Source organism: Charadrius vociferus, unplaced genomic scaffold (genome assembly GCF_000708025.1).
Source record: "Charadrius vociferus isolate BGI_N301 unplaced genomic scaffold, ASM70802v2 scaffold147, whole genome shotgun sequence".
Taxonomy (NCBI): Eukaryota; Metazoa; Chordata; class Aves; order Charadriiformes; family Charadriidae; genus Charadrius; species Charadrius vociferus.
The window spans coordinates 3,875,830-3,902,267 of record NW_009649570.1 but is presented as its reverse complement, the minus strand read 5'-3'; the positions used below and the strand labels follow the sequence as shown (position 1 = coordinate 3,902,267).

The 26,438-nt window shown below is 37.2% G+C and overlaps 1 protein-coding gene across 1 annotated transcript; it reads right to left on the bottom strand.

Moving 5' to 3' along the window:
• Window positions 1-2,700: 2,700 nt before the first annotated feature.
• SLC39A10 (solute carrier family 39 (zinc transporter), member 10) lies at window positions 2,701-25,766 on the bottom strand. Its single transcript, XM_009890152.1, has 9 exons — window positions 24,705-25,766; window positions 23,447-23,648; window positions 17,120-17,289; window positions 15,854-16,072; window positions 14,314-14,434; window positions 12,025-12,393; window positions 10,085-10,165; window positions 8,097-8,287; window positions 2,701-2,859 (listed from the first exon to the last, which is right to left on the bottom strand). Exons 1-9 carry the CDS (start codon window positions 25,764-25,766, stop codon window positions 2,701-2,703), a joined length of 2,574 nt encoding a protein of 857 aa, XP_009888454.1.
• Between the last annotated feature and the right edge of the window lie 672 nt (window positions 25,767-26,438).

The window sequence follows — 26,438 nt, the reverse complement described above, 5'->3', positions numbered from 1 at the left end:
AACATTTATGCCCTCCAACAAATACAAGTTAAATGAGACTCTGGATTCAAGCAGAATGGAATGTTGAAGCCAAGTAGAAATGTAGTGGAATTCAGATTGTCTGTAACATGACTCAAAAGTGTACATTGGAATCATTTGGAATTCAGTACTGGTGGAATCGTATAGAAGAAGTCACAGCTGTTACACTGCTTTTCATAACTTGTAATAAATACTAGAAAATAAAAGGAAACCACCCATATTTAATGAAAAATACAGTACCTACCTTCAAGGACCATGTTTTTCCCTTGTCTGAAGATGGTCTTGGAAGGAAGTTAACTATTTTCCTACAGAGGCAGTGTGTTAATCTATAACCATATTCCAACTAATACAAAAGTAAATATACTACCTGAAATATAGCAATCTTCATTTGAAAAGAATTAAAAGAAATAAACTTTAAAAAATGTTTTGACAAAATATCAGTTCAACCACATAATGACCCCCTTATACTCGACAGAATTAACAGAAAAGGAAAAATAAGGGTCAGTTTAATACATAAGAAACATAGGTTGTTTAAACTTAGATGCTCAGAAGGTATCCAGCAAGTTAAGTCTCTTTGAAAATGGTACTTACTCAGTGACCTAACACGGGCACTACAAAAAAATGTCACCCAGGATCTTTACACTGCAGAAGTTCAGTAATCTGAAGCTAACAACAGTGTGTTTGCTAATTAGGGTCCAACAGTAAACGTGTTTAAAGGAGAAAAAAGAAAACCTGAGTTCAGAGCATGAAATGGCTGCATGCCCGAACTCTGGACTTTTGGCTTCTTCACTGAAGAAACTGTGCCCTTCTTTGAAATGGACCCTTAATACTGTTTCTTGATACTGCATTAGGAAGAAATACTGGCAAGAACCGACCGATATCCTTAAAGTACATGAGCTGCTCTCAGCACAAACTAAATTGACCAATGAAGCTGCAAAAAGTAAAGGGCCACAGGAAACATACATTAACTTGAAATGGAATGAAGATACCAACTGGCTCTCATTAAAGGCGTTAAGATCAGTGTTTTTAGCAGCTACACTGGCACCAAGCGGACCGAAACAAAACTTACAGCACATAGTCAAGATACAGCTTTTACCTGGCATACACATAAAAGAAGACGAACTGCATGTTTTAAAAAAGGTTACTACCATGCTTAGGACTGGTACTACAGAATCAACTTGCACTCTTCACAAACTCACAATTTTTTTAAGGAGATGGGTATGAGAAGTTCTAACTCATGTCTGGCAATGTAAGCATATCTGCACAATCCGATCTAGGACAGCTGATCCCAGCAAGTTAAGGCCCAAATTTTCAGTCTATCCTTCCAAATTACACATACCACAGATCGATCACATCTGCTTTTTAATAATCTAATTTAAATACCAAAATTGTAAAAAAATATTGTAGAAATTAACTCCTTTATGCTGGAAGTAGAAATTGTCTTACATACTGTCTACTGCCAGAAATGGCTGGTGCTACAATGTCTGATATCATGGCATGGCAGAAACAGATTTTAATCTGATCCTCAGTATTGTGAATAACCTACCAGTACTACATACACAGAGCATAATTTAACCTTTGTGCCCAGGTTCAGTAACCAGCATCTTGCACTTTGGATTGTTTTAACATGAAGAGGAGAAAACACTCCAAAACAATTGTTAAAAAATGGAGCAATTCCCATACGGATTCTCTGTTAAAAGAAAGAGTTTGCACAAATTCACAGCCACAATTCTTCAGTAGTTTATGCTGCAAGTGGCACACAATACATGTTTAGCATCTGTAAAAAAGAACCAGAAATAGCTCAATAACTCCAACATCAGGGATTTCCCCAAGCTAACACTAATTCTACTGCATTTTGCATTTTCCTACTAATATCAAGGAACAAACATCAAATAACTCTTAGTCAGCAAACCATCGTCAAACTGATCCTCGACAGAGCGTAGCACTTTGCAGCGTATATTGCAACAGCCTGCCTTCTTACACATGAAGCTTGTAATGATGGAGTGCAGCTTAATGCATACTCTAAGAATTTAAACGGTGTTTAAGTTTTGGCTTTCTTTGTTAAAATTTAAACCAGCACAGTGGTTTCCAGTCATGTGCTATTGTAACGTTTAGTACTTCAAGTCACCGCTATGCAGAAGAATCAGCACAGCATGAATATATATATACACATGCATGCATATATATGCATGCATATCTATATATCTATCTCTCTATATATCTATCTATATAGATATATAGGGACGCTACTTAAGACTTATGCGGCACTAAAAGCTTCCTCAGGCTCATTGCAGAGGTATGAATTTCAGCTGTAACATTTTCTGGGTTCTTTTCAACTGTACTAATGAAATGGTATTTTCCCAAATGGGAAGATCATTCACTATACTTTTTCTTTCTTAAGCAAGCGGTGCTTTCCACATAGTATATTGAACTTGGCATTTATTTTTTATATTTAGTATTTCCTAAATGTCAATCGCTTGAGTTTAGAAGATGCATTGGGTAATCTCATCTGATTGGAATTAAAAAAAAAAGAAGTTAACCTACACAGAAATGAATATACTGTACTTGTGTAAGTAGTGCAAGCCACTGCTTTTCCTCTGAGCAATGTGCATACAGTGAAACAGTGCAGACTCAAAGCCATACAGTAACATTATTGTAACCACAGTGATTACCAGAATTAGGTCAAAACTGGATGTCAAGCACAATTTTATCTTCATAGAGGGCAATCACCAGCATGATGGCAAATCCAAGAAGCAGGCCTAGGTTCTGAAGAATGAACTGCCCCACAGGACAATAACCATGCTCTTCATTATCTCCATCTCCATGAAGCATTTCTGGAAGCTAAAAGGAGGAAATACAATGTAGAATGTTATTTCACCTCTATTCCATTTATAACCAGCCAAGGTTACAAGATGATACTGTCAAGAATAAACACTCCAGGATTCAGTTCTAAAAACAATACATTAAGACATAGCTAAAACTCTACTTAACCACTACATTTGATAAAAACATCATCACATCATGTATTTACAAAGCAAACTAAAAATGCCTTGCCTTTCCTTTGGACCTGGTTTGTTTTGTGGGGTTTTTTTTTAAGCTTTTACTGTATCACATATCTAATTAAACTTTAAGTTCCTCAAGATAAGGACCAGCCCAGCATTCTTTGAGTACTGCTCTTTCGAGTTCTTCTACTCAATTAAAATTGTCATGCTCAAATAAACATAATATAAAAAGCTTTGACTATTGCTACAGTAATTACATTGCTATAAATATACCCTTTATAATGACACTGCTGATTGATTAACTTAGCCATTCATTTGTCATGTTATATGCTTACACATATTTACATGCATTTCCCTTTTAAATATGGGAACAATAGCTACAAGTAATTCAAGACAAATTCTATGTGAAGCTATAAAAATTTCTGAACGCTCTGGATATTCCTTATATTCCTCACCTATGAAGAAAAGTAAAATAGTACTGACAAAAGCAACAAATAATAGTGGACTTGGACGATGTAAAAATAAATCTTATGAAGTGTCTTACAAAGCCACATGTACAGAACAGAAATAACTTCAAATGTTTTACAAAGAAATTAATTCAAGAAAGCATGAGGTAAATGAAGGAATTCCTTCAAGACACACAGTACAGAAAACAGAATACAGAACAAAATGGAAACTTCAGGCAGTGCACAGCACAAGTCTTTATTTTTTGCTCTTTATTGGGTAGAATAGTTTTAGTTACTCCGAGTACCTGAATACTGCACAACAGACCATGACAAATTATCAGAGCATCAAATCTGCTAAAAACCCAAATATGTTACCCATCTGGTCTTGTTTTACTGCATTTCGAAAAGAGGCATAAATCTAACAATTAATTTCACCCATTGAGTATTTCAATATAAAAAAATATACTGGTGTGAAAAATGTTTACTGCATACACAATAGACCAGTCAGCTCAACAGCAAGCACTCCACCAAATTACAAAGTCCTGTTACATCATTAAGAGTAAATGAAGTAATCACAGACTTTACAGTAGTGAAGATTGCTATATAGCCGTCACGTTGGCAGGCATGATTTCTTGCAGAATTATTTTCTTTTTAATAAATGAGAGTTGTATTCACCAAGTAATACAAAACCTAATCAGAGAATTGTGCTAGAATTGCTGCTGCCAATTCTCACCTTCATGGTTTTTGAATGGCAGATCTGCATGTTATTCAAGTTTTGTAATAAACTGCTACAGAGACATAGTATTGCTGTTCCAAATCTAAAGATGCTCTTAAGAATAATTAAAGAATATTCTGGCATCTGTTTCAAAACCTAGGAAGAATACAGTGCTCTGTCTCCATAACTTCCAGGGTTTCTGGTCACGGACATGAAAAGGGAAAGCATGATGAGTAGAAGTGGAAGTCTCAGCTATGGATAGTGACAGCTGTCATATGTCCCCAAAACTGTGGAACTGAAGACCAAGTAAAAGACCCCTTTAAGATAGGAAAAAAAGGTTATTTAACAGTAACCAGTACTATGGGCACACTCCCCATTCACTATCTTCAAACCACTTATCTATTTTTGCTGTCACCTTATCTGAAGAGGTGTGCTCATGTGCCTCTCGTACTCAGAGCCTGAGTGAGTGGGCCACTGACACTTTGCTCTCCCTCAAAACCTGCAGAATCCCAGCATAGAAAGGGTCCTGGAGAGTCTCTGAGAGGGAAGAAGGAAGGAGGACGGAGGCTGTGCACTGCCTCCTGCTTTGAATAGGTACTGCCCAACTGCCCTACACTGTACTGTTTCAACTCTGACGTCTCTGTAGTGCTGCAGTAGCTAAAGGAGGTATAAAGAGAACTTCAGATAGCAGCTTGGCAGGCATGAAGAAGATGGTTTTTTGAGATCTAGTGGAATATGCTCTGGATGAAAATAAAGGCTTCACCTTAGCATTACTATAATGGGCTTTAACACTGCTGGTTATCTACTTTGACAGCATGTCTAAAGATTACTAAACTTTTTGCTTTATTAGCTATTGATATGACCAATTTCAGGGACCATATAAAGAGTCTGGTCCTGTCAACAGAAAAAAAAAATAGCACCCTCTTGGAGTTGAAAGCATATAGTTTCAGCCCTAAACATAGAAGGAATGAAAAATATAATAGACAAATTTATTTTTCAGTAAGATGAAATTATTCAACTTGGACTAGGAAGGAATATAGGAAAATTCAGTGTATCCATTCAAACCAGAACAGCAGTGTCAGGAAGGAGGATATTCTTCTGATTGTTATCACCCACTGAAATGTCACAAGAGATCATGGAAAGCCTGAAGGATTTAGAAAGGCCCGAGTTTACATTCTACTGCAGAAGGGTTTCCTTACCATTAGAAAACAAGTAATTAGGCAAACTTCAGGACAATCAGATGCAAAAATACCAAAAGGTCCATTCTCAGGAATGGTGTAAGGAATGGATAGAAAACTGCACCTATGTGAGCCTCTGTCAAGCTAGGGAGGGATCAAAAGCTGTTCTTATTAAGCGCCAGATGACAATGCCTTTGAGAGGAGGCAGATTATGGAAACATTAAAATAAAAATCTGGTGCAGTTTCAAGTGCATCTTGCAGGACCTTTCCTGCTCTTATTTAGTTAGACCACTGGGCTTTGACTATTTGTTTGCTACTGAGATGACTTAGGAAAAGGACAAGGAATAAAAGAATGAAGATACCGCTTTCCTTTATACATGATGTCTTCAGCCAAAATAAGTACAGGAAATAAGTATCATCCCCAGGACTCACAAGCAAGTGATATTTCAGTAATTATAGGCTACCGTAGAACATCTAAAGTTGCATGAAGGTTCCCTCTCAACTACACAGACACTCTAGCAAGCCTTGAAAAAGACTTATTTACCTTATAATAGATTAGAGTGACTTCACCACTAGAACATATTTACAAATTAAAGTCTTCACAACAAAGTGAAATACCCCATGGTGTGATGGCCAATGCTTGACTTCCGTGAGTCCTAGTCATAAAAGACCTAATGACAAGCAGGACTGAATGAAGAAGGTCACAGGAGCAGCCACTGCCTCTGTGTCCTGCCTTGACCTGTGCTCAAGCCCCCATTCGATGACCACTAATGGGACTAACATGGGATCTTCAGAACCAAAGCTGAGTGTAAGAGAAAGTTCTCAGATTTGGAGGATGCCCCCTAGAAGCAAGCTGGAAGCCCCACTGGCACAAAGTTTCTAAAGCACCAATGTGGCAGTGGCACTGAACAGAGAAATAACTGTAGAGGTAAATTTGCTAGAGGGCAGAACGACCAAGACAGCTTCTGCCGATACCAGGAAATTCAGCGGGAGCTGAACCCTTCCTTTCAGTGGTCTTCACTAATGGCTCAATGATACCACTGAGGCTGAGAAACCAGACTGAGGAACTGGCAACTACTGGGCACAGCAGCAAAGGGAAGAGGGATCTTCATATCATCAGCTGCTTTAGTTAGCACCAATCAGCCCACGCCAGAGCAGACATCTGACAGCCTCATAGACAGTGATCTGACAAAGATGTGATGCTGTTTCAATGAGAACTGCTGAGAACTGCTGAAACCCAAAATCTGTGTCCGTGGCTTAAAGTAACTGACAGATGCCTGCTTGCTTTGACAAGTCAGCCAGTGAGAGTCAAACATCACACGTTTCACTCCTGCACCAGTTAACTTTTGAGGAAGCTGCTAAAAAATGTGGTTTGAAACCAGGACAGTGAGCACATATGCATGCGGGAGAGCAGAACTAGCAGTGTAGGCTAACAGAGCTACAAGACATGGAAACAAAGTCTCTGAAGAAATTTGGAAAGCTGAAGAAAATGCATGGGTTTAAAATACTTCAGAACAGTAAAATATTCCATTTTACCCACAACTGAAAACTGAAACAACTGGTCCTCATTGGTAAACCCAACCCTCTACGGAGATGCCATGAGGTTAAAAAAAATACTGGAACATCACTCAAAGCCAGAACTCCAGTTACATTTAAGTATTTTTCTACAAGCAGTATGTAGCCACATCAGGTGATCCGAGTAGCAATCTACTGATAATAGGTAGATGGCTACTTAGTCTATTTGAGCAGAAAAATAACAGCTGTGAGGAAGCTTGCCTCTGCTTTAGGTGTCTGTACTAGGAAAGAGTAGTTTGTGAATGGAGCAATGGAAATCCAGGGAGACAGTCCACAAGAAGTTGTCTGAACCCTTATGAATTAAAGCTTTAGCTAGGTTGGAGTTTCTAGTCTAAGTGGTTAATAATTTAATACAATATGAGATCTGTCCTTAAAATCCATGGAAGTGATGCATCTTTTTCTGTATGTTAAAGCAGAAAGAGCATTACAAAATACGCCAAAAATGAAAACTCATCTCATCACTGGGCTTGGGAAAGACAAGAACTGAGAAAATTGGCTTATTTAAATGCAGCTCTGAAGCTGCTTAGGAGAGAAATCAGGACTGAATATGGACTGATGCAGTGTGCACAAGTTCATTACTGCATGAAGGATCTGGATCTACAGATACACTAGACATAATATATGTTGTTGAAGCAGCAGCATTTTTCCACCAGATATTTTTTTAAAAAGCTTATCACAAAAGCTATGTATTAGCAGCTGTTCATGCTAAGGATTCAGACCAGAATCCAATCATCTTTCCAGAATCAAATATATAGAGATTGAATTTTAGAGAAGAACAATTCCAAATACTGGACTGAACTCCAGTGTCTAATGCCCCATCCACAAGTCCACAGAATCGTCCTGGTTTTATTAGTGGGAAGTTATTATTTTAACTAATTTATTAGTGGGAAGCGTAAGTGTCTTTCCCAGCCCCCCTGCAGTTTTTGTATTTTAACAGGAGTCACTGGCAGACTTCGGTATCAGAAACCCAAGCAGGCAAGCAACTATGAAACTTCACTATATCTCTCAAAGTATCTGCAACATTTAAAAAAGTCATAAAACAAACAGCCATCTGCAGATATTTTATGTGTTATAACAAAAAAAGTTCTGTCATAGGTGCCATTTCAAGTTTTAGGTTTTATGCATGGAATGCAAAAATGACACAAAATCAAAACAATCTTACCATGTCAACCAACGCCACGTAGAGGAACATGCCTGCAGTGATTGCAAAGATCCACAAGGTGATGTTATTAGCATACTGTCCCACGGCCGTGCCTATCAGCATCCCTATGTAAGCCATCATAGCAGACAGGAGGTTGTACACAATAGCTTGCTTTACTGTCATACCTGCTTTAAGAAGCACAGCAAAGTCCCCTAAAATGGAGACAGAACACAGGGGTTTAGTATCAACGCTTCTCAGGAGAGTAAGTCGATAAATTAGCCTACATTTACTATCCTACCAATCCGACGCTTTGCCAACATGAAAACACTGCTACGGAGGCTCAGAGGAAGACTGGGCAACAGGGTATGACAACTCTTATAAGAACTGTATTTATGTGCAGCAATCTCTTGATTAAAATATGATTTAAAGGTGCCTATTCATCATGCTGATTGTCAGAAAGGTAACAGCGATTAATGGTTAGAGGTAAATGGAGGAGTCTAGACCTGGTCTCCCAAAGAGAATACATCCGTGAATACAGACTTGTCTTTACTTCACAGAAGTTCTTCACGGCACATAACAACACAGGCTTAGTTTTGATCAATACCTGTGAAATTCCTCTTAGCTATATACACCTCATTCTGTGAATTCAAGAGCAGGATAACGAGGCATTACGCCCCACAGAAGGTGACAACGAATTTGAGAAATACAGCATTAGGAAGAGCTACATTCAGAAAGAATGACTTCACATCCAGGCTGAATCAGTTTGCTGGTTTAAGACATGCCAGGTTAACTATTTTGAATTCGAATTTGAGACAGCTCTGCTGAAATTGCTGACAGAGGTAGACGTTCTACAAAGACCTAAATTTTCGTCTTGTAATCAGCTGTGATAGTTTTACTCCCTTCAGACTGAACTCTTGTGAATATGAGGAGTGGAAGATGATATGCAGTCATGAGGGTAATTAATATAATAATCTCGTCAGATATGCTAGAAATTAATTGCTCAATCTAGAATCAAAGCAAAAATATGTACAGCGAACTACTCACTTCTTATACAAGGTTAATTTAATCATGTTAACCTAGCAAGTTATAAGCACACCAATATATATTGCAATCCTTTATATACTGCAGCAACTTCACTTAACAGCGCCGCTGTCAAACCATGAACCTCCACTCTATTATCTCCCATCTGTGTCCATTACTTACCTTATACTTAGTATCTGCCTGTATAAAATGCTTTCACTCCTGACCTCTAAGGGTTTTTGAAGTACTTGGTTTTGATCATTCAGAGCTAGCATCTCATCAAGTAAGCAAGCTGTGAGTACATACACAGTTTAATTTAGCACAATTCCATGTTACTGGCAAAAGAGGTGACGACTCCTGTCTCTAGCTGCTCTTCTCTTAAGTCTCGGGGTGCACTAAAACTTCATGCGATGTGCCTTATGGCTCACAGGAAAACGTCAGGTTTCGTCATGGTTAGCTAACCCCAAGAAGAAATGCTTCAATTAGGGGGGAAGAATCAATGGCACTGGCAAACAATACCTACAGGCTTTACCCTAAATAGTCATCCACACCTACTGGACTCTGCAACAATTGGAACAAAGCATCTTCGGAAGATCTCCACAAAGAATTGTACTAATATCAGTTTGTGTTTACTTATGTAACTTTACTTAACTTTGTGTAAGACAGTGCCACACAGAGTAGCCTGGAACTCTCTCTATAAAATGCAGAGGTGTAACACCAAAATGTAAACTGTATGGTCCTAAGAATATTTTTAAAACATATTCAAAAAGCTTGACAGAACTGTTGTAACTAGATACCTGCCAAAATAATCCTGTATTAATATTCTCATTATGCCCTCTGAAGCAGTATTGCTCCATTACTCTCTGAAGGTCACCCTTGCAGCATCTGCATTGCATTATGCGCATCAGGACAGGTATCACAACAGCTTTTAAGCAAGTATTTTTTACAGCTGGAGAGACTGAACACATTTGGTTTATAGAATTAGTTACCTAATTCATGGGGAAGCTCATGACAAAACACTGCTATAGATGTGCTGATTCCTCCTGTCAGTCCAGCGCTAAAAGCTGCTCCTAAAAAAAAAACCAAAACAAAACAAAAAAAACCCAAATTATATTTTACTATTTTCAAGTCAGAAAAATTAATCAACAGGCTTTCCAGAGATGACACCCTTCTGTTAGAATGCACACTCTAATATTTTTTCATTATGTCTGTGTCCTGTCTTTATATAAATTGAAAATACTGGAAGTATCCTGGATGTGCATTACCACTGCATACTTTATTACTCAGTTTATCTGAAAGACAAATCCTGGGAGAGAACACAACTGAGCAAAACAGAGACATAAAGGCAAAAAGCTAACTGATAGCACCGCTTTTACATTTTTAGGAACTCTCAAGCACATCAGGACAGTTAAGAATGCACATGAGCAACAGTCTTAGCTCTCTCCTTTCCAGGTTGGAAATCCAAACTAAAATTTAACCCACAACCTCTCTATTTCCTTTATGCTTATTTCTAGAGCACATTAATAAGTCAGACCTGGAAAATAATACAGAGAAAAACATAGGCATAAACCTCTTTCACTAACTTTTGTGTGAGCTAATTTAATTCAATCAACTTTAAGTTCATACCTTAAATAATTCTGAGATGAGAAAATGGGTATTAAATTTCTGTACTGTAGCAGAGAAATGCACAAGAGCAGCCTGCAGTGATCAGTCAAAACAGGCAAAATTAAGTAGAAAGAGAAGTCACAATCTGAAGACAGAGAGGAAATTTAACTTTCCTCTGGATTCCTCATAACTTGATATATTAAATAGATGAATATGTTTTTCTAAAATCTACATTTTACCAAAGAATCAGCTGTTTGAGCTGGACACAGGAATATTTAGAAATGGAGTTTCAATACAGTGAAGTTCTCAACAGATGGCGTAGTGATCCTTTTTGGCCTTAGAAGCCAGTGTCTAAATGTCTTACCTGTTTAGTGTGAAAATGAAGCAAAAAGTTAATTTTTATGGAGTTTTGTTTCTTTAGAAATTGTTTGGATAAAGTGGAGAAACTGTAGTAGGTTCCATTGTTAACTCCAGACCCTAATAAGTAGCTTATCCCCCATCCTTCAAAATGGGTATGTTCCTTCTGTTAGTATTTCAGAACCCTGTGTACTCTGAGTAGCTACCTTAGTAAAAAATTAGAAGTATGCACTTCTGAGTAATATACTGAGTATATTACTCTCACCATCATTTTGATTTGTACGACATATATTCAAATTAACGTGTTTTACAGTTCAGATCACATTTACAGGTTTATCTGAATCAAGGTTGATTTGATAAATCTAATAAAATCTGTTTGGTACTTCAATTTCTTCTATATTTGGCTAGAAATAAATCTATACTGACCACAAGACCAAACAATACTTTGCTCAAATGAAACTTAAATTATCCTAAGTATTACTTTTAAAAATTATTATTTCAGTAACCTGACACATAGTACATATATTCTTTACTAGTACAGTATAATTCCATGTATTAATAATAATAGAAATATTATTATTATAATAAATAAATATAATTATAAATAAGACTTGAAAGGCACGCATTTATTATTCAAAGGCAAATACTAACACCCCCCAAAAAAAATGTGCACTACACGTGCTCCATAATTCATAAGGAGGTTTGTCTGCACCTATCTTTTATTTGGCAGAGATTGCTACTAGTTACTACCAATACAGTAATCTTGGTGGAAATAGTCACAGAATATTAACAAAGGGAAGACTATTACAACTGATGGCCTTTTAATTTCTGCTCTGCGGGCAGTACAATGCCAGTAACCACAGGAGCTAAGCGGAAGCCTTACCTGTGATCACTCAGAAGTAAAATATTACCAAAGTTACCAAAGGTGAGAAGAAACTGTTGAGAAATACTCAGTGCTTTTGCTTACCGATTGCTAAGCCATCACTAAAGTTGTGAATGCCATCTCCCATAATTACCATCCAAGCAATATTAGCTATCCCAGTATCTTTCAGGTCTTTTCCAGAATGACAGTGGCCATGGGAATGATGGGAATGTTTGTGATGCCAGTGGTGACTGTGTTTTCTAGCTATCATTTTATCTTCGCCATGGCTGTCATACTCTGAATCGTGAAGATCATGCTCTTGAGCAGCATGTGAGACATCATTGTGAGAATGGTGCATATTGTTGTCTTCTTCTACAGACAAGAAGTTCTTGGGAGGGGATTCCAGTTGGCCATCTAAATCAGTTAGTTCAGTTTCATTGAGTCGATCTTCAGATAAAACTGAGTCATCTGCTCCTACATGGAAGCCAGGTGGGAGAGACACTGCATTAATTCTTATTTAAATTATCACCAGCAACTACTGCATCATTGAGCTAAGAATTAAATTGCTTTGCAAAAGTAAAAAAAAAAAAAAAAAAAAAGTATTTTAACACATCCCAATCTAGTAACTTTGGTGTCGATGTTCAGCCAAAAAATTAAATTCCTCACTGCCCCATTTTTTTACTAGTTTGCACGTACAGCATATAAAAGTCTCCACTACGAGGCAACGGCACTGGATCCATAGCACACAAAGCCAGTTTTAGCCCAACCGAGGCTTGTAGCTGTAATTTTGCTACTGACAAAGTTTATGGTTCAACATTGGAAAAGGACAGTTGCCAGAAGGATAATAATGTCTTATAAGCATAGATGGAATCTGAATGGCTAAGGAAACCTTAACTGGCTGCTCTCCATGCATGCCCATACAGGTCACGACTTCGCCTTCACTGAAGCATACCAGGATCTGCCGCTGATGCAGCAGATCTCAGTAGTTTCTGTATTGCACGCATCTTTGTGTCAGACACTTGTGTCATACAGTGAGCTCCTTCAGCGTAGCTCATTACCCTGCTAGCAATCAAAGCCATTTTTACAAAGAAATAAAAAGAGAAAACAATGCAGAAGGCATGCTTTCATGAATTTAAAGTCTACTAATATTTCTGAAGTATTAATAAATAAAGGAAACTGGCAATCTGTGCTTCAGGAAACACAACCAGTTGTGGAAAAAAAGCAGTTCTGGACAATGAAGTTATTAGCTCACAGTAATTCAACAAAAATATTTCAGAGTCAAAAATAAGTGAACAGTAAGCAGAACTAAAAAAAACAGGCACAGAGGACCCAAGCACCAGACAAAGAATTCTCGATTAAACAGGTTCGTAATCATCATTTGGAAGCTGTTTAAAAAGAAATGGAATAGTCACTCAGGTCAGTGGTAGTGGCACTGTAGTTCAAAATTCAAATTCAGCATGGGCTTCCAGTGCCTGTAGTACGAATGATTTACTGACCAGCAGAGTGCACTTTCAGAGAAGCAGTGTTATAAAACCTGTACGTACTCCATGTCATTAGAACCAAAATTCCTCTCATCACCCATTAAAAGAAAATGAAGACATTTCAAATACATGTACCACCACCCTCACAGCTGAAACTTTTTCTATGGTCTATGTCAATGGCCCAAACCCCACTTTAAGTTGTCTGAGTGGAGAAAGTTACAGTCCAAACTCTCCATTCCACAAACCATTCAAATTAAAATTGCACTTATATAAATACAGCCTATGGATTCTTCATCAACGAATTAATTCAGCAGCCATGCAGGCAATGGAAGGGGAAGTTTATGAACCAAAGCACTTCCCCTTCCCTCATCCCTTCAGGAAGGGTGATAGAGCATTCAGACTGTGATGAAGGAACAGTATGTGAAAGTTGTTTTGGATATTTGAGGAACATTCAGGATACTTGGTTGTATTTATGAAAAGAAATTAATTTTGTTTAGCCTTCTCAGCCAAACTATAATTGGTCAGAGGCTGGAAACTTCAAAGTGTAACAGATATCCCCTTTCAGGTTGTGTGTGATCATTTTTAATCTAATTTTTGCCAGGACTGAGCTAGTCAGGCACAGCTTAACCAGAAAACACCTCCAAAACAAACAAAGAAAGAAAAACCCCAAAGAACCACAGCCCCCTAAAACCTGACTACTTCACAAGTCTGAGAACCATTTGTATGACATATTAGGAAGTGTTCAAAGTGCTCTCAGATCCAAGGAAAACAAAATAAAAAAAAGACTTAACAGGGAAAGCCTATTAAGTCTTATTAACAATGATTTGCATAATAGCAGCAAAACTGTACAAGAGGTTACATGCCATTACTTTGAATCTTGTAATCAGAGAAAATTCTGAAAATAAATGCCTACCTGCAAGGGGTTTGAGCTGAAGCCAGTCAGCATCTGGCCTATTATTTAATTTGTGATCGGAAAGTTTCCTTCCAATCGGTGATTCTTCAGCCTGTTTTTTCTTGCACCATTTCTGCTTACTCTGCAACAGGAAACAGATAGCATCTGGTTTGTGAAAGGACATCAATGGAAAGAAAAGAAACTGAAATGTTGTCGAAAAAATCTCTTAAAAATAGACTAAGTTACTCTCTCTAAATATGCCTAACAGAAGTATGTGACTGCAGAATATTAATCTTTACTGCAGAATATTAATCTTTGTAAGGCTCAACAATGATATCTATCCCAGTGGAAATTCTTATCTACCTACCACAGGATCTCACTCGCTCACACACAGATAGACAATATTTTTCACTTCAGTAACAGAGACAAGGTAATTATGACAAGGATTGCTCCAACAGCCCAGAAACACATATATATTGAGTTATTATATTTGCTTGTTTTGTTCAAAAAAGCAAGTATGCAGCACGAACAGCTCCTCTGTTTTGTCCAATTTTAAGTTTTACACTCCTAGAACTTCCTTGTATTTCCCTTTAGAGAAAAGCTTGCTACTTTCCTAACTGCTGCCCATACAACAGAGATCATAGATTTGCCAAACAGTAAAGGGGATTTAATTAGTTAATTAATCTCAAAGAAGACATGCTCAATGTGACATATCTTCTTTATCAGAAGATCTAAGAAATGCCTCTTCCAACACAGAAAGTCTGCTGCTGCCTGGACAGTTGAGGCAGCAAGTCTGACGTGAAAACAGAGGACTCCAAATTTTTCTGCCTTCATTTGGGGAGAAGGAGTTATAGTTGTGCCAAAATCACTTTCTCCTCAAAGTCGAATGATGGAGGCAGAAGTTAAAAGTGTATTTATAATGACTGTTGGAAGAACACAGCTCTTTGGTGGCTTCAATTTCTGTCCACCGTCACACTCCCCCTGAGGTACTCACTCTCCTTTTATACCACCATCATGAATACAGCATGCTCCCAGCCCTAAAAATCCAATCATTTTCGGGGAAACAAGTTAAAATTTTACTGTCAATTTATAGAAGGCAGGAGGCTTGCAAATTTTGGCATTTTTTTTCATGTGGAAAAACTGAATACCTCTGTTACACTGGCATCGTTAGCTAGTAGTCTACAGTTAAATTTCTTGTAAATTGTCTGACAATTGCCTGGCTCTATTACCAGTTCTTTCTCACATACTGCCTTTCATATTTTTGCAAGAAGATCACGGCGCTTTAGCAAAAGAGCTGTAATCTCTTTTACTAAGATACATCTGGCCAAAAAGCTGCAACCTCCCCCATCAGATTTCTACTTTGCCTTCCCAAATTACCTTGTTAAGAAAAGCAACCTCTTTTAGAAAAGTGTTTCTTCACATAAAATCAAACAGAATGCATATTAGCAGCACTCGTTCACGTTCACAGAATAATAAATCATCACACAGACAACTTCTCGAGACTTGGAAGATAACTTCAGGTAATACGTATTTTAAAACAGCATGTCATTTCAGTGTGTACCTTTTGTTTATTGTAGTGCTTGTACATTCTTATACAATGTTCAATGATGAACAAAACATAAATGCCTCCAAGTGCCACAAGACCTTTCAGCACTGGATCATTTTCTTCTAGAAAGCCTTCAGTCTGTGCTCCATGTCCATGGGCATGTCGATGAGACCGCTTGTGTTCGTGAACATGACCTTGGCCATGGTGGTGACTGTGGTTGTGGCCTCCATGTGACTATTAGGAGAGAAAATAATAACACAGCATGACCTGGTGCAATCAGGAGCCTGAAATGGCTCTGAGCTCAGATGACAAAATACGTAACCCTGCCAGAAAAGTAGCACAAGTAGACTTTAAAAGTTGGGTTGGGTTTGTTTGGGGTTTTGTTTTGTTTTGTTTTTTTAATACAAACACATTTTACCATAGAAATTTTTCATTAGACTATTCATTACACTAATCAATAAAAAAACATTACTCTGGGAAATTTTTAGGGCTGGAGTGGGAGATAATTTAGTTTCAGCTTTTTTCTGTGACAATGTTGAAGATAATGAGACTGTCACAACGCTAAAGACAATGAGAATAACTCTCAGAAATGTCAAAAGGAATTACCATTCCTGCACTCCCATTAGCAACCAAACCTCATGATCTTTTTTAAAACTATTACTGTCAATTACAGCCTTAATTCTGATCTGAAATACACCTTGAAAAAAATAACCCAACAAGCTGACCAAAGACTTGTATTAAGATTTATACAAAGAAAATATGTAAACATTCGTCTTCTTGCTAAAAGAATTAAGGTAACATAATTTTAGAAAGCATTTCCCCTTCTAAGAATTACGGTATACCATCACAAATTAAAAACTGCTTACCTTCCCAAGAACCTGGACAATTTCTTGATTCAGTAAGTTAGAGGTTACTTTCTCCCCAAAAGCTAGTAACCAGGAAGGTTAATTCCCCTGAAATACTTTTAGATGGTACTGATACACAAGTATCAATAGACAAGAAAAAGTAATACTGCTAAATTTAAACTACTCTTGTTAGTCTCATTAGGTGTTTTAAAATACTGTGACAGAAGTTAAACTATGAATACGCAACTACTTCCCCCCCCCCCCCTTTTTTTTTTTTTTTTAAGAAACACAAACACTGTTTCAGGATGTCCCTCACAGTCAAGTCAATCTACATCTGTATCAGTGAACATTTATTTGTTGATACTTGTCAAACAATTCTTTGAAAATTCTATATACGGTTACAATTAAGAATAAAAGGTAAGGAAATAATACTTACATGTGGCAACAGATGGAGTAGTGCATCTCCACTCATTGTTCCTACAGCCAGAGCTACCAAGAAAGTTAGAAGAAATTTGAAGCACCATTGGTTAATGATGGGAATCAAGATCACACCTAGCAAGGAAAGCAGGCTAATGACGGTGATAGAGATGATACCACAAAACCAGGCTGTGGGAAGAAATGAATACAGAAAGGTTATCAGAACAATACTTGTAAAACTTTTAAGACTGATTAATGACTTTCAACTATCTCTTCAGAAGGTGACTTTTCTTTAGCCTAAGTTGTGCAATTGTTCATTCAAAACATGCTGAAAAATATGAAGGCAGTACTGAAGTTCACAGCAAAAAATACACAGGCTTATTCACAGTACAGTACAATATAGCGAAGGACATCAGAAGACAATCAGCTAAAAAGAGCCCAGCAATTCTTCCTGATTGCAAACTCCAGGCTTAGCTTTGCAGCCCTTAATGAAACACAAAAAGCAGATTTTGTGTTGGAACAAAAACATTTCTGCTACTTGACTTACTAGGGCCCTACACGCACTAATTCATATTTAACACTTGTTTTTAACATGATTCTGATGCAAAATTTAACTGGAATCAGTATTTCTCCTCCTTTGTTAGGAGTAACATCTTCAGTTAGGCACCACTCTCTTCACCTGGTGCTTTGAAACATAGATTTTTATATATGAGAAATAAGTAAGACTCAACCTTTGACAGAGGAACTTTAAAATCAAATGCTATAGTAAGAGCCTGAAGAGCCAAAAGCAACTTGCTACCAACAAAAGGCAGTATGTATTTGTCCTGGTTTAATCCCAGCCGGCAGCTAGGGCCACGCAGCTGCTCACTCAATTCTCCCTCTCCCCCTAGAGGGGTAGGGAGAAGAGAGAGAAAAGGAGGGGAAAGGGAAAAATAAAAACCTCCTGGGTTGAAATAAAGACAGTTTAATACAACAATAATGGAAAAGGAAAATAACAATAATAATAATAATGGTAAAGGAATATACAAGATGAAGTAACACAACACAAGTCACACTCACCACCTGGTGAATTGGTTGCCCAGCTCATTCACAGATTCCCCCCCCGCCCAGCCAACCCCCGTTTATATACTGAGCATGACATCTGTGATACAGAATATTCTCTTGGCCAGCTTATTACGTCTGTGCTCCCTCTCAGCTTCTACGGGGAGCTGAAAAAAGTCCTGGCATAATATAGACAGCACCTGGCAACAACCGAAAAAATATGAATTATGGATATTCCTCTCCTAGCAAATCTGAAACACGGTAGCCACTAGAAAGAAAATTAACTCCATCCCAGTTGAAACCAGGATAGTATTTTTTCTAAGAACCTCTACTGTCATGAGAAGAAAAAGTGATAATGGGATATGGTACACTCGACATAATCCTGCTAATTAGGGAAGATGCGCAAATTTCTATGTGACATGGAGAAGGAGGAATTACACAAGAAACAGATCCTATAAGCAAAGAAACATGACTCTTGTAAGGCAGCATCTCACTCATAAAATATTTTTTCTTCTATTTTCAAGTCATCAGTAAGGCTAAGAATTAAAAACTGATGCCTTTTTTTTTCCTCTCTCTCTGCTTCTCTATCACTTCTCTTGTCTCTTCCCATCACAGAAACTTCAAAGAACAGTAAGTAAAAACTGTTTAATTCCAACAATACAGTTCAAAAGGTTTACAGTCCCAAAGACAGGAATAGCTGGGGCTCCTGTTTTACAAACATTAACTGTTTGGGCTGAGATCTTTCATGAACATGATTTCCTCAATCTAAACTTTTTTTTTTTTTTTTTAAAAAAAATTTCTTTTAAATTTTAGCCTAAATGCTTCAGGTTTTTCCATTTGTTTTCCTAGCTTCATTCTTAATCAAAAATGTCTACCCAGTTTGCCAATTTTAATGAAAGTTAACAGCTCCTGATTTAAAATTATTAGCATCTCTGTACTTTGGTGCCTGATCTGATTTCCTGACATCTATGAAGGCCCACTCATTTTTGATCAAGTTTTGATCAAGTGGGAGAAAACATCCTGGGAAATGGGGGGGTTGGGTGGAAATGGAGAAGAAAGGAGGAATGAATATGCTGTATCTGCTCAATGGACTTTATAATTTAGCAGTCTAATGTCCCAAGAATTCTATCTGTACCAGAAATACTTCAGCTCAAACAAGCCTTTGCCACTAGAATTGTGGCTGCTGCAGCCTGGTCTGGTTCAACACCAAAACTTAAAATATCTGCTGTTTCAAATTTTATTTTTGGATATTGATTCTTATGCAGTCTGTAGCTGTCATTCCACAACAGTGCAGAAAAGGAAACTATTCAATTCAAATGCAAAGGGTACAAAAGCACATCCAGCATGCAAAACTGATCAGAAAAAGCTTTAGAAAGTGTGCAGTGTACGCTGAAATGCATATTGATACCGAGAGGAAAACAGAGTTGGTGAAAAGGCAAAGACCGCCATCACATGAGGAACTGAAAAACAGAGGTTGGAAAATGGGAATACAAAAGTAGGTCTAGAGTGGAAGCAGCACCCTGCCGACCAAAATACTGCGACTACGCAGCCTTGATTCATCCCCAGAGCACTTCAATCATGTACTCTGGATTAACAGGCTCTGCTGAGAGAAGCAGCATACATGGGCTTGTAATTCAATACTAAATCATGCATGCATGCACAAGTAGCCCAAATAAAAATTACACAGTCGTTTGGCAGGACATTGGATCTCCAATCTAGACACGGACATTATTATGTTAAGTGCCAGGTTAAATGACCAACAGCCTTACATGGAGACAAATCGAAAGGAGATTATGCAAACCGGCTTAAGTTTCACGTATCATAGCATAGATTTGGCAAACGTATCTCTGAAGGGTTTACATACTCTTACGAATGATACACTATCTAAACATGGCATCAGGATTAAGATGAGGCACATGAGAATTGGAATACGGAATCTGTGCATCTCTCGGATCTCGGTCATCAGCTTCTGTCTCTGTTTAAACTCTTAAAAAATGGCAGTGAACCAAAATTATCAGCAAAAGGTTGCTGTCAAGTCAAAGATAAAAAATATATTATATACAAAAGCTGTGCATGACCCCACAGTTACATACATGTACAAACTCTCCTCATATAAAAAGGACTACTAAGGAAGACTTAGGACAAAATTCTGACACAAAATTTTATTGAAGGATTTCATTCAACTGTAGTGTTCAAAGCACAAAAACATAATGGAAGTAGAACTAATATGCAATATCATGAACACTGCAAAAGCTCTTAAGTTATAAAAGAACTCAGTGTATAACACTTCTAGGAATACTATACAAAGCTTGGTCAATGAGGTGAAGTTATTATGCACTGGCTTATAAAATATTTCTGTGGAGAAAAAACAAGAGGGAGGTGACCAAACAATTTCTTCTGTAAGGGACTTCTGTTCAAACAGTGGGTAGCAAGCAAGACAGCTGTTTGCAGCGGATTTGGACAGCTATCCATAAATTAAAACAGACTGAAAGGGCAGTACTGTAGACTCCTTGGAAGGCTGAGAACGGTTAGCTGTCTGCAAGCCTTAACAAGAACGCAAGCTAAAAGAAAGGCTCCACTGAAGCAAAGCCCTCCTGGGTTCAGGGGATGGTAAACTCCAGGGAACACTGGCATCTGCACAGGCAGATTTACAAGATATATCTGATCTGAAATACTTCTAATCAACAGTTCTAACTGATCTCCATCTTTTAAAAAATTGCTCGCTGTTTACTTGTATCACTTCTATTAGCTTGATTGATAGTCGGTGTACCTTTCCTTTTAAGTTAAGTTGTTTCGGGGCCCTCAATGGTGACAATGCCACCTCTTCCTACAGGTACACTGTGAAAGCTCAATTTTATGTATAAGCCCTTGAAAATCTTTTATTAGAAGATGTTACAGAACTATCTGTAAATTACAGGAAGAAAAACCAATATGGCTTCCTAAGTTTTTGGTCATCAGTTAATTAAATTACTTTGCTCTAGAAAACTGCACTGTCAGAACTAATGGAAACCTTACAGGTTAGGATCAATGAATAGAAGCAGTATTGGTCGATTAAGGTGGTTTTTTTTTTTGAAAGCTTTAATTAAAACTAAAGAAAACCACAGAACACTAGTGTTTAAGATTGTCTGCATCCTCCTAACTTTGGGAAATATTTCTATCTAAAAATATTTACATTAGCTTGGGTAAGCAAACATTTTCATTTTAGTAGAATCCTACAACCTGCAGGTTAAGTTACTCTATCACTGACGTTTTTCCTACACCTCCCACAATCCCCATTACCAGTTAAGATTTGTTATTTTGCGATTCACCTCCTTACTTGAGAAGGGAAAATGATTATTACATCAACTGAAGTCTCACTGTAGTTAATACAACAGTATACAGGAAACTTATGAAGAATGATTTATTATTACCTCATCAAGTGGACGTGTTTTAGAGGTTACTGTTTGTTTTCAGAGCCAAATCAGTAAGTTAAAAACTAATTTTTTTTACAATTAACTGACAAATGTATTATTTATATTCAAGATATCAGATGCCATAAAACATGTTAATGTTCACAATAAGCTTCACTAATTTTGCAAATTAAGTCTCTTAAAATGTTAAAGGTCTTCAAGCTGAGTTATTCATCAACTCCCTTACTCATTACAGGGAAATACAATGCATTATTTTAAAAAGAAGCACTGATCTGTAGGAACTTTCTAATTAAACTGGTTCAAAGCATGTGCAACATGACAGTTTTGTACACAGTTTCAACATTTTAATTGTCAGAAAATGCTTAGAGGTACTCTACAAATCCTCTTGGTAATAAGGCAGGGGTCAACTCTTACAATGAAACTACCCCACTAAACGATTTGCTGCCATATAAAACACACAGTATATTCAGTTTACAGCAATCTTTGAACAGTTAACAAGATAGTAGCTGTGTCACTACAGGAGATTTATGTATAACAAGTTAATTATTTTAATGACTCCAGCATTGTTAAGAAAATTTACCAGCAATACATTCTTTCCAACAGTTATTAACATCTATGAGAATGCAGTTACTTCAAGCTTTATTCCTAGCAATACTAATAAGGACCTATATACTAATCAATATTCACAATTGCAAATATTTTTATGTTCAAAACACAGACATTGTACCCCGGATTTTTTAGATTTTTCATATTTCACCATAGCTAAACATCTGTCAACAGTTCCATTATAATTTACGAAAGATAGCAGTAGTAAACATAGATTTTAAAAGTATACTGAGTTATGAAATCACAAGAACGGATGCTGCCCTTAAAATAACTGCTTTAACAACAGTAAAAATATTTTTAGTTTAGAACTATGGTAAGAAGAAAAAAAAGTCTACTGATTTTTACTCAAGGCAAACACACAAAAAATTAAAACTGCCAACAGACGATTTTGACTGAATACTTCTCTACTTCTCATATGCTTAAGAGAGGAGCAGTATAGAATAATTGACATTGGAAGTCAGAAAAGGGAACTGTTGTCAGAAATGGCAATTTAAATGCTCTTGTAAGTTGCTTAAGTCTTTATATTTGTTAAGTTCACAAAAAAATCTGGATGTCAATTCTACAAATTTGCATCATTGGTAGAATACAAAACCAGTAGCACCTGAAATCATATTTTTCAGTGAACGAACTGTGATGAAGGTGCTGTTCTCTGTTCCTGAATGAATATATCCAGGTCAAATTTATTAAGAAAATTTGTGCCAAAGTAACACTGCAACTTTCCAACTTTGAGATAAACATATGGAGCACCTCAGTCACGCTAAGAGAAAAAGACATAATATATTTTAAATGATGGAAATAATCCAAACTGTGGGTGGACTTGCTCATCTCTAGAGGTCCTTCTGTCTCCAAAGATTCTGTACCTTGCCTGTGTTTCTATTACAAAGGAGTCCAACATCTAAAGATATGTGGGAAGAATCCAGGCCAAAATGCCTGGGTCATACGCCCAATGATAGGACATTAGGCCTCAATGATAGAATTAAAAAAAACAAGTAAAAATAAGCAAACATAAAATAAAAAGTGAAAAAAATGAAAAAGGATAAAAAGGTACAAGAAAGAAAGGTTCCCTGAGCCGTGGTTACTTAGGAGAAGCTATTATACCACCAAACAGGATGCTATGGCTCCTGACTTCAAGGAGGAGCATGCTGTCTCAAATTTCTTCTAGTAAATACGTTAAATTTCAACCATTCCTTTACTTTACAGTGAATGCTAAGTTGTATGACATTTCGAACTTTGAATTTAATATTTACAGTGCAAAACAATTTTGAAGGCTTTAGCTGTTACGCACTTACCTGATGCACCTGTTTTATCCTTATTCTCAATTGATGCATTTTTACTTTTCATAAAATCTTCAAGCTCATCATAATGTACAATACAAAGCCTTCTCTCAATCTGGTATAGCAAAGCAGGACACAAATATATAAACAATTCGGGAGATATTGGAGAGCTGGTTTCCAGACCATAGTACCGTAGCAGCTGGGTAACATTTAAGCACTGCAAGCAAATTGTACAAACAAATTAAATATGAAAGCAACTATTTCATTAAAAAAATCTACATTTATGGAAAATTTAGCATATGATTTAAGAACACAAACAGAAAGTAGAAATTCTGGCCCACAACATTCCACCAGTGCTAAAACATGTCTAAGCTGATCTAAATGGTTTTTGAGGGGAAAGAAACAGTAAAAATATTGGCAGCACAAACTCAGTCTCCAAACACCTATATAATTTTTGATAAATGTCACAGAAAATGAGTTTCCGTATTCTTTACCATTACACAGTACAAACAATGAAGAAAGCGCAACAGGAAAGGAGTGGAAGAACATAAATCCAAAATAGGTTTTCTAACATTCTCTTTACCTACCAACCTTCTGTGTTTGGAGTTTGACTTGTTAATTCAGTTTAAAACCTCAAACTCAGCGCTCACTCCATCCTTTCCTATCCTGACTTCTAGTTTAAAACCATGATATCAAAATGTCCTGCTTCTGTAGTTAACTGTAAGAGGGAAGAGGAAGTGTATTTATGGTCCTGGCAAAATAATGGATGCTGAAGGGAGAAATGGAAGAGCTTACACCAAGCACAGTGCTACAGAAGCTACATCTACATTGCTTCAAAGAAATTAGAAGCATGTTAAAAAGATGCAGATGTTTCTTCTAGGGAAGAGTCTCTGTGCAGTTTCCAAAAATGTTAATGATCTTCAATTCAGAAAGAAGTCCAAAAAAGGTGTGTGTGTGGGAAGTATTAATGAATATTGGGAAGAGAAATAACCCACCTGTACGCAGGGTATCTTAGAAAGCTTTAAATATCTCCTTTATACAGATAAATAGGCAAGAAGATAGATCTCTGAGAAAAGATGGGCAATGAGCAGACAGAAATGAAACCCCATAAAGTAAACTCAAAACTGTGGCAGTGACCTTTAGCATTATCACTCTGCTACATGTATGACGCAATGGTCGCAAACGTGCTTCTGTGTTATTTGTGGACATGCACCTTCAATTATTAGGTAACAACAGTGAAAGTGAACTTACTAGTTCTCCATTTCATACTCACCTCTTCACGATCACGTTCATCTTCATTATGGTCCTTATGACTACGTGTTGAAAAAATAGCATGTTTTCTTACACTAATCTGCTTATGAGGTGCCTCTCGCTTGCTGGTATGGTGCTGTCCATCCTCATTACCTAAACTGGAATCTTGATGTCCGTGACTAGCAGAACGATCACTACTGTGTTCATGATGGTGTACATGCAAGTGAGATGCATCATGTACATGATCGTGTTTATGAACACGATTGTGCTCATACTGATCATCTGGATCATGATCTGGGGCATAATCCCCTGTAGCATCTCTTGAAGACTCACTGATCTTCTTTTGCTTCTTCTTCTGCTTCCGTTGTTTTCTTTCTGGCTGATCCTGAGTTGTGTTTGTCTCTGTTGAAGGTTCGTGGTTCTGTTCTCCATGTTCACTATGACTAACTGAATCATTACGAGGATGATGTGTACCATTATGGTCATGATGATGTAGACGAGGGTGGTGATGATGGCGATGGCGACTCTGGTCATGAATGTGTTTGCCATCATCTTTTACTGATGGCACTACTGCGTCTCTCTCAGGGTCACACTTATGATTTCTCTTCGCAGCCATACCAATCATGGTTTGGTTTTCTGAATCTGAGTGGCTATGAGGATGGTTACGAGAGTGAGAATGCTTTCCTTCCTGTACTTCTAAAGCATATAAGTGAGAAACATGATCATGGCCAATATCATCGTGATTTATCATGACTACTTTTACCTCTCCTAAACCAAGGCTTATCAACAGTTTTTCCAGGCCAAAAAAAGACAATCTTCCATTTTCACCATAACGATCAAAAATTTTTTCAATGTAGTATTTTTGTTCATTTTCAGCTTCCAACGTTGAAAATTTACTCGGCACAGATTCTGTTCCTCCATTCTGCAAGTAGGATGCATTTGAAATCTGATAGTCATTATGGTAGTGTCCACGTTCCGCTTTAGGACCATGGTTGTGTCCATCTTCATGGCAATGATTGCACTGATGAAAGATAAATGTCAGCAAACAAATGATGCAAAATTTTGTGTGCATGTGTACCTTCATCTCTGTTTCCTACAAGAAACACAAGGGGAAGCACTTAGGTGTAAAAGTAATTTCAACATTCGTACTACATGAGTATCAGTCTGGTACTTATTTGTACCAAGTGAATGACTCACAAATCTTTTTAGATAGTGGCGTTAACAGAATAACAAACGCAGTATTTTTGCTGCAAAAATTGTACTTTTCTTATGCAACAGTAAGATAGGCTCTCTGCTTCTTAGAGATGTCTTACACACCATACTTACAGGAGGCAGATACAAGAAACAGATCAGCATTTACAGTCAGTCATAACAGAATATATTTTGTGTATATTTTCAGAGGCATCTATGCTTATGAAAACCTATAATATTGAAAATCTTGTTAAAACAGAAGTTACAAAAGAATAAAAATTATTTAAAAACAGTAATACTGTCTGTATTTTCTTATTTATGGGGATGACAGGCAGATAATACAGTTGAAAACCCACACATCACTTGTTCTCTTATGTGCTGCTAAAGTAGCTCCACTAAACACACACACTGCACAATTCCCTATTTTACTTCCTAATTAGTGATTTAAAAATAAGTTATCATCAACCAACTTCAATGTATTGCTTAAAGGTTCATATTTTTAGTACTTTTTACTTACATGACTTTACTGATTTCAAAGATCTACGCGGACCTTAGTTTAAAAATA